The 13,597-nt window shown below is 34.4% G+C and overlaps 1 protein-coding gene and 1 pseudogene across 3 annotated transcripts in view; both read left to right on the top strand.

Annotated features, from left to right (window-relative positions):
* The first annotated feature begins 3,860 nt into the window (after window positions 1-3,860).
* The window catches only part of LOC145253104 (beta-1,3-galactosyltransferase 1-like), a 42,970-nt gene continuing 33,233 nt past the window's right edge, over window positions 3,861-13,597 (top strand). Inside the window, exon 1 of one of the 3 annotated variants that reach the window (XM_080112906.1) lies at window positions 3,861-4,220. In XM_080112906.1, coding sequence (XP_079969032.1) covers window positions 4,204-4,220 — 17 coding nt within the window. In that variant the 5' untranslated portion in view covers window positions 3,861-4,203. The remainder of the gene's footprint in view (window positions 4,221-13,597) is intronic. The other 2 variants (XM_080112907.1, XM_080112908.1) reach the window with 2 other exon arrangements.
* LOC145264191 (U2 spliceosomal RNA) lies at window positions 7,555-7,651 on the top strand (annotated as a pseudogene).

The raw sequence follows: 13,597 nt of genomic DNA, 5'->3' as shown, positions 1-13,597 counted from the left end.
GTTGCCTCTTCTAACTTACAATCGATTCAAGTATGTATTTGAAAAAGAGGGCACATCTGTTTCTAGCTATCAATTCTGACAGACTGGCCTCATATCCATCTGTCCCACTAGTCCAATCTTCCTTATCTATCATGGCATCAAGGATGGTATTCCAATATCCTAATAATCCTCGGAAACACCTCCAACAGCAACATCCGATGATCCTCAATGGATTCATAATTAGTCTCTATCAACGCAACCACATCTATATTCATGGACATGGGAACGCTAAGTACCCTAGCGGCTTTGTTTCGATACCTCATGCCCTGCACGTTCAAATGACACAAACCTAAGGGCGTGGCCATTGTACATATTTATCCGCAACAACCAGCCTAAAGTTTTTCCGCATAGAATACCGCAGGATTGGGCGAGGTTACACGAAAGTAACTCGGGCGTGATGGCTCTATCTCGCGCAATACATCCGACATCAACTAGGAATGTCAGTTTTAGGGCGCTATAGAAACGAGATGGATATATATTGGGACTGTACCCTCGCAATTTCTTGCTAGCTGAACTTGGGAGTCTTGCACCTTCTCCACGGACGATGTTTGCTATTCCCTTTTAGCCGTTTCTATTATATTCCACATAGCTTTCGTGCGTCAAACTGAATTGTCGCCCCCGAAGGTCATAAGTAAAGGGGCATTTGGAAAATGGTTTCGGATCTGCAGTTCACTTATTGTCTACCATTTCTAATTTTTGAAGCGTTATATTAGACCGTAGAGACAGTCTTCTTTAGGTGCGTAGGCTACAGGGATGGCGACCCAGAATCCTTGGCCCATTTTAGTCTTTTTGTTGTTTCTTTTGAACTTTTAAATGTTTGGCACTCTGTCACATTTTTCCAGTCCATAATTATCTCCATTTTTAGGCTCCTGATCCTTTTCTAAATCTGATGATGAAGAATCTGGATTCTTCCTTTTTTAGAGTTGTAGTCTGCAGATCCCAACTACTATTGTTGGTTGTGCTACCTGAGGACACCTGCCTTTGTTTTAATTCAGGATCTACTCCTTCGTTGTGAAGGGGTGTTCACCGATATTTACCGACTTTTTAACACCGTATTCCAGCCCTGGTTAAATGTTGATAGTGTAGTGCCACACCCGGCGCCAACAGTGACTGGGGCTCTCATTCACTCTCCCGCATTGCCTGTGTGTTTGCGTGTTTGCTGGTGACTTGGAAGTCGGTGGCATCTTCTGTATGAGGAGAATTTTCGGGTCAAGTTAGTTTTGTATGGCCGGTAGCGTTGACCAATCCACCGATATTGAATTAGGTGATGTTCAGAGGTCTTCCTCGTGTCGCCCCAAATTCCCCACTTCTTTTGTCAGTATGAGAAACCCACTATCTTTTTAATTTAAATTATTCTATTTAAAATATTATATAAACTTGATTTATTTAATTGGTTTTTATTTAATTTGTTTAATTTATTTTCAATTATTAGTAGTCGACTATAGTGGCGTCTAACACTTAAGTAAGCTTATTACTTTAAGCTACGAAAATGATATCGTTTGTAAGTTATAAGAGTTTATTCGCGTTTTTTCGTAGACCAAAATGGATGTGATGTATGCTTCCATAAATACATGTGATAATTTTTCGTCCTTCTCCCCAGGCCTATTTTTATCCTGCTCCCTATTCAAACCTATCACTTGTTGTAATATGTTGACAAATAAGAATATGCAATCACTTCAATGAGCTCATCCTTTTCATTGAAATGTTGCATTTGTTTTCTCTGGACCGCGTCGAATGAAACAAAACAAAATTTCATGTTTTATGTCTAATTTTCTGTTTGGCATGTGATATATTGAACTCGGAGTATTGGTTGTATTTACAGTAGCTTTATTAACCAATGTTTCCCCATTGTAAAGCTACACGCTGATTTTGGTTTTTACTATCGACATCTTCCAACAGCTTTCCTTGCTTGAATTCATTACGGTCAGTAGACCGTCTATCTCCATTTAACTGCCGACTGACGATTCTTTACTCTGACTGCCAACTCTAGTCTAATCTCTACATGTCTCCTAAAATTATCTCCTTAAAAGGACGTCATGAACACGTATCACCACACGGCTAATGCCTGATTTCTGCCACGAAGTAATCAGTATTTAATTTACTTGTTTTCAGTTAAAATATCCGTAGGAATTATTTTATATAACTATTTTATCGTGTAAATATTTCTCTTTAATACCATTCTTTTTAATAGTCAAACATTCTTTTCTTTGTTATCAAATTATTTCTAAGCTAAAAGGTGACAATTCTCCATGCAGCAGACTAACAGAAATTTTCTCGTGGGCAATTCCATAACAATACCGTCCCCAACCCATCTACTTGCATAATACGAAAAAATATTATAATAATAGTCAATAAAGATGAAAAGAGAATACTGTAATTTAAATTTATTTATTCCGAGTAACAAAATATTCGGTTTCTTTCATTCATTCACCAAAATATAAGAACGTAATGTTCTGAAGTTTTGAGATGAGGACTGAATGTTTATATTATTTGTATTGATCGGCCTATTGTTCTCATCTTGAGTGTTATTGTTAAAAACATTGGTTGACAACGAAGAAACTCCTGATAATAATCTCATGTTAATCTTTATTAGTGTTGCCCCCACATTGTCAACCAGTTTTTTACAAATACTAAATAAAAACCATAAAATAGTGAACGTGTCTGTGTGTCTGTGTCTGTCTGTGTACATTTCCCTATGCAATAACTCTGTCAATTTTTAGTCTACAAACTCGAAATTTGATATTCAGAGTACTGAGATTTGGGAAAATCTATGTGATCAGTTTTCGGCCAGAAATTTGGCTGTTAAGGGGTAAAAGTTAAACTATTTAACCTTTGAGAACTCTACAAAACTCCTCCGAGAAATTGGAGTGTAAACACTTGAAACTTTAGATATAGGTTCCTTGCACATGGATCTAACTTAATAACGTGATTTGAGCCCCAAACAATAAATGTTTAGAGGCCATAATAGGGGTAAAGTTAAAAAAAAATTGACCGTTTTTTTGCTCAGCATACACCTCCAAACACACGGACAACACCGGACACCCATGCTAGTATATCTATAAATGTGAAAGTGTCTGTCTGTCTGTCTGTCTATGTACATTTCCCTACACAATAACACTGTCAATTTTCAGTCTACAGACTCGAAATTTGATATACAGGGTAGTGAGATTTGGGAAAATCTTTGCAATAGGTGTTCGGCCAGAAATTTTGCTGTTAAGGGATCAAAGTTCAGCGATTTGACTTTTGAGAACTCTACCAAACTCCTCCGCCAATTTTGGATGTAACAACTTTAAATTCTAGATATAGGTGCCTTGGACATGGCTATAACTTAATAACTTGATTTGAACCCAAAACAATAAATGTTAAGAGGTCACAACAGGGGTCAAATTTAAAATAAATTGACCTCTGCAGTCTCTTCCAAATTAATCAGACAATTTCTGGTCTAAAAATTTGAAAATTTTCATAAAGGGTATTAAGAGATAGGGCAAGCTTTTTAATCGGTTTGGGTCGAAAAATTGAGCTATAAATATATAAATGCACGTATGTATTTTTGCATGTCTGCCTAAAACTTTCGACAGAGGCGACGGATTTTCATAAGATCAATGTCGTTTTGAAGGTGGACCTGTACGACGACAAATACCGGGAAATTGGCTGAAAATATTAATTTCTTCACCCTCAACTGGGCACTTTTCTACAGGGAGGGGTCGCTTTTTTGTCCATATTTTCGAAAGCCAGCCCTTCTTTTTGCTTGTCTAGCCTTAATTTAAACCTACGTCACTTCCGGTTTGGCGGTGGTCATAACAGCAAAGACGTCACGTTTTTCTCACGTTCTTTTCCTCCTTCACGGTACGGGTTCGAGCATGCCTTCCTATTACCACTTTTTTTTTTGCTCAATACACACTTCCAAACACCCGGGCAACACCGGCCATCCATGCTAGTATACTAGAGAGTCAACACAATGATAAGACTATTCTCGTCACAACACTTATAATGAATAATTCGAATAATCTATGCACAAGTATAATCTATGTACTTCGTTTCAAGCCGACTCCACCCACTTTTCTAGCTGCAGGTATTTAAACATGAACAAATTTTCATTCATTATTCAAGCGTGCAAGTCGAGTTAACACGACTCTATTGGTGAAATCCGTTAAGAAATTTGCCATGAAACAACTAAAACTGTAAGTCTTCTTTATATATATTTATGGTTGCTTTATAGTTTATCGCTATTGAGTTATTTACAATTGAATTTTAAATGTCAGTAAACAATGTCTCCGATACAAAGAAAAATCAAGCGTTTATTACTATGGGCAGAAAGTGAAAAAATAGTAAAACTATGAAAAAATGAATGTAACATATATATGTTACCAAAGACAATATAAGTTACTCTCTTACATACCTTAATAAATTACATTTGCCTTAAATACATTTAATTTGTTTATTTAATTTTCAAAATAAATAGCGGTTTACTTAGAACTTTAACATTGCTGAAATGAGGCGGGCATCGATATAGTCATGATATCGCCCCCCCCCCCAAACAAAAAAATGAAAAATAATGGTAGACACCCATCGAATAAATATCACCGTGGCATTTATATAAAAATGTACACCTATATAATACATTATTCTAAATGTACACACTTTATATAAATTCTGACAGCTGTAAATACTGTGTATATAAATGTGTACCTTGTAACATAAAGACTGAATATATACGCTGTAAAAAATATTTTCAAGATATAACATGTGTAATAAATGGAAGAATATTTTTACCAGTGTTCGAATTAATATTATAATTAATAATTAATTTATATAACATAAAGGTCGAAATCGGTAACATTTAAAAAAAAAAAGTGAAAAATACTTAGATAAAAAAAAACAAATAAAAAGAAAGAAGGAAAAAACATGTTTAATTCTTGGAATTAATTTACGAGATCTTCTGACTTGCTATTTGTTTCTGCCTTTCATTAAACACAAAAACATTTCCTATGGAAGGAATTACTAATTTCTCTTTTTGTATGGTACACACACACACACACACACACACACACACACACACACACACACACACACACACACACACATATATTTATAATATATATATATATATATATATATATATATATATTTCTTTTAGTCTGTCCGTTCAATTTTTTGTAGATAAACTGAATTTCTGATTAAATTTGGCATGGACCTTTATTATGATAAGGTGCAGCGAACTAAGTATTATGGTCCCCGTTTGAAGCAAAATTAGAAATTAATAAGGATTAGTTACCACAACAATTAAACGCTTATTCAATTCAACGTGCTATAACAGAACTAGAAGTCTTTTAAACACACACGCAGACACACTCATATATATATATATGCCCGGGTGTATGTACCTTAAATTTAGAATGTTTGATAAGGCTCCGAAAAAAATAATACACACACACACATACACATACACATACACACACATATTCCTTATATATTATGTAGGTGCAAAAATAATGTCGTTTTTTATATATAAATTGAACGCCAAAAACATTTTTTTGCACCAACGTAATATATATATATATATATATATATATATATATATATATATATATATATATATATATATATATATATATATATATATATATATATACCGGTGGTTGGTGTGAGTGTGGCTATAAAGTGTTATTTAGAAACGCTCTGATCCCCATCTGGCATCAATTGAAATTGATGGCTCTCGTCTGGGAGCAGCCCCGTGTTTTGACAAGCTTCTGGATTTGTCCTTTACTCCTGATCTGAAATGGAACACGTACATCAAGTCTGTTGCTAAGGTCGCTGGAAAGATGGTGGGATCCCTCTACCGCTCCAGAAAATATCTCACTACTGATGCAATTCTCTATCTATATAAAAGCCAAGTACCTCCAAGGATGGAATACTGCTGCCATATCTGGGCAGGAGCTGCTAAAAACAGTCTATCCTGCCTTGACAGAGTACAAAATAGACTTCGTGGCTTATTAGGGGATGCCCTTTTCTCTACCCTGCAACCTCTCTCCCACAGAAGAGACCTTGCGAGCCTATCTTTGTTTTATCCTTATTTCCATGGCAGGTGCTCGTCTGAACTCCAATCTCTGCCCCCCCCCTCGCCAATCTTTCACGGAAAACACCCGTCTAGCTGATTCCACTGTGAAAATTTTCCCCCACTCTATATCTGTGCCTAAATCAAAACGTGGATTCCATGAACAAAGCTTCTTTCTTAGAACTGTACGCCTGTGGAACTCTGTTCCGTCAGCCTGCTTCCCACCTGACTACAACTTGGATGAGTTCAAGTCCAACGTTAACAAATTCCTAATGAACCGCCCCCTTAAGTAAACACTTCATCAAACCTCCACACTAACGTAATGTACTTGCAATAACCCTTATCCCTGAGTGGCTTCCGGACCTTGATAAGTGGTGACCACCGTGTAAAAAATAACAAAAAAAACCCCGACGAACTTCGAATTTACAAAATAAATAATAATAACCCCCCCACACACACACTGTATCTCTTTTCTCTCTCTCTTTCTCTCCCTCTCTCTCACTCTCTCTCTCTCTCTCTCTCTCTCTCTATATATATATATATATATATATATATATATATATATATATATATATAACGTTGTATGTGTGTTTGTGTGTGTGTGTGTGCGCATATATTGTGTCCGTATCTATATAAACAAAAGTATAAAAATAAAAAGTGATCAATAAAAAAATATCGAAAATAACAAAAGAACTAAGTAAGAATAACTACATAAAAAAACGTTAACAACCAAACTCATGAAATTATATTTCCTATTTTTTCTAACCTCATACAAATCATGCAAATAACACAAGTGAAGTTATTGTTACTTCTTTGGGAAATCCTTACTAGTTGCGCTGAGTAGTATTACATTATGTTAATGAATTATTTTTCGTGGTTCCTACAACGCTAACTTGGACGTTGAAGTACATTTTTTCTTACTCTCTATCCTTAAGTCTTGCTATTATGCTCGCTCGCCCCTCTTCGTGCAAGCACACACGCTAACAAGAACACGCACGCACACATAATATCTATAGCTGTCTTTCTTGGGCTTCGGGCCAAGATCAAAGTGTGGCCTTCGGGCCGGGATCCAAGTGTAGTATCTGTTCCGGCAGATACTGCAAGCAAAGACAACCCCACATACCTGGTCTTTAACCAGCTCCCATTTCCCACCTCTCGGGAGCTGGTTCCCTTTTTCCCTTCCCCCTCCCTTCACTCCTCACATTAAAAATTGGCCTTGTGCCTAATTTGCTCGGTGGGGGAGCAAATAAATGCCATCTGTTCCTGCAGATACTGCAAGCAAAGACCATATGTGGGGGAAACCCCACATATAAGACCTTGGGCAATGTAGGGGCAACCCTTCATACCAATTGTCACTATCCAGCTCCCCTACTCCCCGGGGAGTTCGTCCCCATTTCCCCTTCACTCCTCACATTAAAAATCGGCCTTGTGTCTAATTTGCTCGGTGGGGGAGCAAATAAATACCTTCTTGGCCTTTTGGCTAAGATCAAAATGTAGTATCTGTTCTTCAGGTGCTACATTTCAATTTCTTCTCTCTGAGTGGAAGAGACATCCTTTACGACTAAGACAATGTTTTCTCCACGTTAAAAAAAAAACGACCCTGGTGTCTAAATCTGTCCCGTAGGGAGGCATTCTGAATAGGTACTATGTTTAATGTAACAAAGTTTTAATATTAAAAAAGTAACTGGAAAAAGTTATTTCTGATTTGATTACAAAATGCCCTGGAAGTGTTACTCCTGATAAATTATAAATTACCCTGGAAAATGTCCATTCTTCTTCTTTTTTTTGTTTTTTTTTGTTTACTTGCCTCCCCACAAGGGCAGAATTGGACAATAGGTTGGTTAAAAATTCAGGGGGAAACCAGCTCCCAAAAAAGGGCTCTCTGGTCAATAACAAAAATAAGAATTGTATCAGTAATGAAGGATTTCTCCTCTTTAACCAAGACCAAAAAAAAGGGGGGGGATTCAAGTCACTGGAATGCTGAAACTGATACCACACTCAGACATTCATGTTGAATCAATGGTTACCTAATCCCTAACCGTGTTAATGTTTTTAGGTATTACTTTCGAAAAGCTGCTGAAACAGTTTCTGATTTAAACATTACTTTATTTCAAGTATATTTTAACCAGTGGGTTACGGGATATGAAGTCAGTCCCGGAAATTACTCAAACCGTTTACGATTTAAACATTACTTTATTTCATGTATATTTTTAACAGTCCCGAAAATGGGTGAAACCGTTTACGCATTACACATTACTTTATTTAATGTATATTTTAAACATTGGGGTGGAAAATATTAAGTCGGTTCCGGAAATGGCTGCAACTATTTACGTTTTGGACATTACTTTATTTAATGAATATTTTAAACAGAAGGATGGGAGATAAGAAGTCGGTCCCGGAAATGGCTGAACAAGTTTACGATTTACATATTACTTTATTTCATGTATATTTTCAACAGTGGGGTAGGGATTATAAGTCATGTCCAGAAATTGCTGAAGCAGTTTACTATTTAGACATTACATTATTTCAGGTATATTTTTAACAGTGGGTTTGGAATATAAAGTCAGTCCCGAAAAAGGCTGAAACAGTTTACTATTTAGACAGTACATTTTTTTATGTATATTTTTAGCAGTGGGGTTGGAATATGAAGTCGGTCCCGGAAAGGGTGTAAACAGTTTACTATATAGACATTACATTATTTCATGTATATTTTTTAGCAATGGGTTTGCGATATAAAGACGGTCCCGGAAATAGCTGACACAGTTAACTATTAAGACATTACATTATTTCATGTATATTTTTAACAGTGGGTTGGGGATATAAAGTCGGTCCCGGAAATGGCTGAAACAGTTTACTATGTAGACATTACATTATTTCATGTATATTTTTAGCAGTGAGTTGGGGATATAAAGTCAGCCCCGGAAATGGCTGAAAAAATTTACGATTAAAACATTACTTTATTTAAGTTATATTTTCCACAATGGGGTGGCGAACATGAAGTCAGTCCAGGTATTGAATGAGATGTGCAAATATATACTATCAGAAAGCCTCGCCCAGTATTGAATGAGATAGGTGGAAAACATATAGTAGCAAAATATCCAACATCGGCCGGGATCGAATGAGATAGTTGAACGATATATATTAGCAGAATATGCGGGGTCACCCGAGATTGGATAAGATAGGTGAAACATATATACTATGAGAATACCCAGACTTTATTTATTTGTTTGTAATGAAATAATCAGCCCAGGCAATATATCGAAGTTATTATTTAAGTAAGGGGGAGCGACATAGTGGGTTAAATTTATGAAAATTATTGTCGAAATTAGTAACATATCCAAGAATTATGAAAAATGATGAAATGTGAGTTACTTGATTGGTGTGTTTGTAATGATATAATAAGCCCAGACAATATATCAAATATATGAATAAGTAGGATGGAGAGGAATAATATGGGGTTTCAATTATAAAAATTATTGTCGAAATTAGTAACATACCCAGGATTATGAAAAAAAGATTAAATGTGAGTTAATCGATTGTGTGTTTATAATAAAATAATCAAGCCAGGAAATATATCAAAATAATAATGTAAGTAAGAGAGGGCGATAAGGATGTTTTAAATTATGAAAAAAATTGTCAAAATTTGTAACATATCCAAGAATTATGAAAAATGATAATGCTATTTAAGGCATTAGTGTGTTTCCAATAAAATAATCAGACCAGACAATATATCAAAGTTATTATTTTAGTAAGTGAGGCGATGATGTGGGTTAAAATGATGAAAAATGATTGTCGACGTAAGTAACATATCCAAGAATTATGAAAAATGACGAAATGTGAGTTAATTGATTCGTTTGTTTGAAATGAAATAATCATGCCAGATAATATATCAACGTTATTATGTTTGTAGTGAATAGTTGATAATGTGGGTTAAACATATTTATAATAATTGTCGAAATGAGTAACATATCAAAGAATTAAGAAAAATGATGAAGTGTGAGTTAATTGATAGTTGTGTTTTTTTATGAAATAATCAACCCGGAAAATATACCAAAGTAATTTTTTATTAAGAGAGGGCGACGAGGAATGTTTAAATTATAAATTGTTGTCGAAATTAGTAAGATTTCCAATAATCACGAAAAATGACGAAATGTTATTTAATTGATTTGTGTGTTTATAATAAAATAATCCGCCTAGAAAATATATCAAAGTTATTATATAAGTAAAGGGGAAGAAGGAAAATAGGGCTTAAATTATGCAAAATTATTGTCGAAATTAGTAACATATCCAAGAATTACGAAAAAATGATGAAATATTAGTTAATTGATTAGCGTGTTTGCAGCCTAGACAATATATCAAAGTTATTATTTACTAAAGAGGAAAGGGCGAAAATGTGGGTTAAAATTATGAAAAATGAGTATCGAAATAAGTAAAATATCCAAGAATTATGAAAAATGATTAAATATTATTTCATGCATTAGTGTGTTTGTAATAAGATAATAAGCCCAGACAATATTTCCAAGCTATTATGTTATTTAGAGGGGGCGATAATGTGGGTGTAAATTATGAAAAATTATTGTCGCTATTAGTAACATACCCAAGAATTATGAAACATGATGAAATGGAGGTTTATTGATTAGTGTGTTTGTAATGTAATAATCAGCCCAGCAAATGTATCAAAGTTATTATTTTAGTAAGGTTGGGCGACAACGTTGGTTCAAATTATAAAAATATTGTCGAAATTATTAACATATCCAAGAATTACGAAAAACAATGAAATGTGAGTTGATTGATGTGTGTGTGTTTGTAATGAAATAATCAGCCTAGAAAATATATCGAAGTTATTCTTTTAGTAAGGTGATATTTATTTAATATGGTGAGTTTAAATTATGAACATCTTTTATCAAAATTAGTACCATATCCACGAATTATTAAAAATGATGAAATGTGAGTTAATTAATAGTTGTGTTTGTTTTTTTATAAAATAATCAGTGGATACAATATATAAAATTTTATATTTTTAGTAAAGGGAGAGGCGATAATGTGGGTTGAAATTATGCAAAATTATTGTCGAACATAGTAACATATTCAATAATTATGAAAAATGATAAAATGTGAGTTAATTGACCGGTGTGTTTGTAACGAAATAATCATCCCAGGAAATATATCAAATTATTATTTTAATAAGGGGGCAGTACAGTTTTAATAACAAAACTAGAATAATATGATTGTGCCTTCATTCATGCTGAATAGAACGCTCACAGCATGCCCTGCAACAATATATTATATATGAAAAATGCTGATGTGGAATTTCCACAGGTCCCGGTAGTTTTAATTAATTTGCTATTAGAATTTTTTTAGTTTATTTATGAGAGGATCATTTTTAGTTTACTATAATGTGTAATAATATTCATGCAGATATTTTACATGATTCATATTTGCGTAATATTTGCATTAAAATGTAACACTAAAAACTAATATATCTCTACATAGTCATGCATACATATACATATATTTATTTAAAAAACTTTATTACTAAACTCCTTTGTCAGTCTTTGGTCTACATACATGAAACTTAATATGTAGGGTATTCGAACCAACTTTATATTTGGGATTTAGCTATGGAGAACCGGTACAAATCTGTGAAAATTAAATAAAAAATGGAATTTGCTAGGTGAAGGTCGAACGATAACATTACGTATATGCATGCGTACGTAATAGCTATTTTAATTGTTAGGCTGGAAGAGGATATGTTTTCATAGCAATGGCATTAACGTAAGTAAATAGTAAGCTAATCGTTTTGCTCTCGATTCTCAGCGATGGCGCGCGAGTTATCAAAATATTGTTTTAAATCATTAGATTATGTAGGTTATGATATTACCAGCTTTATTTAAATCTAGGTATCCTATATATCAATATAAATCTAGACGACCAAAAAAGTAATTATCTACGATGCATTTGTTACGTAAGCATTACATCACATGAATGAATTAATATATTTTATAGCGGGATCAGAGGCAAAAAGAAAGAAAAACTGAGAAGAAAAAATACTTGTCGACGGGGCAGGAGAAAAAAATACGAGTCCACTTTTATTTTAATCCACGTAGCACACGACAGGAATTTAAAATCAATATGCAAGACTCATTTACTCTCCGGACGACCCTATATGATTAAACAAATTACAGACATAATATCTGGTTATAGCTGCATACTAAGAAACTGCTAACTGGCCACGCGTGAAAAAAACGGAATACGACAATATTGTCGTTGGCTAGGGAAATACGTGTCAGGCGGCTTGGTGTGAAAACGACTAGTAAAAAAATCCTTTTATTTAATAAGAAAAACAAACCTAACTTGTTTTGAAATGTTTTCCGCTATGTCGTTGCGAGAATTCCATACACACCGTCGAGTCTTTGTTGGGAGTTGAGCAGCAAGATTTCACTTAAATTATAACAAAAATATTGACTTTAAACTGAGAAAGAAAAACACCTGGGTGCCATAGTAATTTACTACATAGCGTTTCCGCATGGAATATCTATTTTTTATTTTATTCCGGCTTTTTAAGATAGCGTTAATATACAAACGAGAAAAAATCTACACGGTACACACAACCGTTTCTTCCTAGTTCGATAAATATGCTTTACTTATCTCCCGCTCTAAGCTGCTACATGTTAAAGTTTTATATCACCTATTGTATGTGTGTGTGTTTATTCATTCTTTTTATTTTGTCTATGTTTGTGTTTTCCCGTCGCCAGCTCTTCATATTTAATTCTAAGTTGATATGCCCAGTTTTCCATTTTTTCATGATTAAATAATCTGATTTTTTGCTTTTATATTGAACGCCTGCCTCATCCCGAAATTTAGAACAGCCCCATTTGTTTCATCTATGTGCGAGTGTGTGGGGGGGTTATACCTTCGCTTCGTCAGTCATGACTAGCCTGAAGTCCTAAATGATTCGCGATTGCGATTTTCTTTCTTTTTTTTTTTTTTTTGAGACGCCCGCACTTGGGATTGAACACTCAATCTGAAGTAATGTAGCTCTTACAGATTAATTTCCCCAGGCAGTTTATCTACTGCGCTACGAGTCGCTGAGGAGTTTGAACGTTTAATCCACATTGTGGCGACCCAAAAATTCAATTGTGATGCACTTAGGATATCAACATAGTTATGGCTGACAGAACGATTGAAAAGTAACCCCGTGGACGAAACACAGGTTTTCGTTCGACATTCCGTGCAGATTCACGAGTTCGACATAAACATTTCCAAGTTTGATATAAAGATTGATGAGTTTGACATGATACACCTGAATAGGGTCGGATGTGACAGAAACGTTTTCGAAATAACACTTAGGATAAGAATAATAGTTCAAAGAATCAAAATAATACAAATAATTACGTTGATAGAGATCACAGGTTATATATAAAACTAGATATATGCATATCATAAACTTCCTAGTACTGTTAAATTTATTAAATTTACCGCTGACAAAAAGAAGCTATTAAG

Source organism: Euprymna scolopes, chromosome 3, assembly GCF_053919585.1.
Source record: "Euprymna scolopes isolate OS-2025 chromosome 3, ASM5391958v1, whole genome shotgun sequence".
Taxonomy (NCBI): domain Eukaryota; kingdom Metazoa; phylum Mollusca; class Cephalopoda; order Sepiida; family Sepiolidae; genus Euprymna; species Euprymna scolopes.
This window is presented reverse-complemented; position numbering and strand designations above follow the sequence as displayed.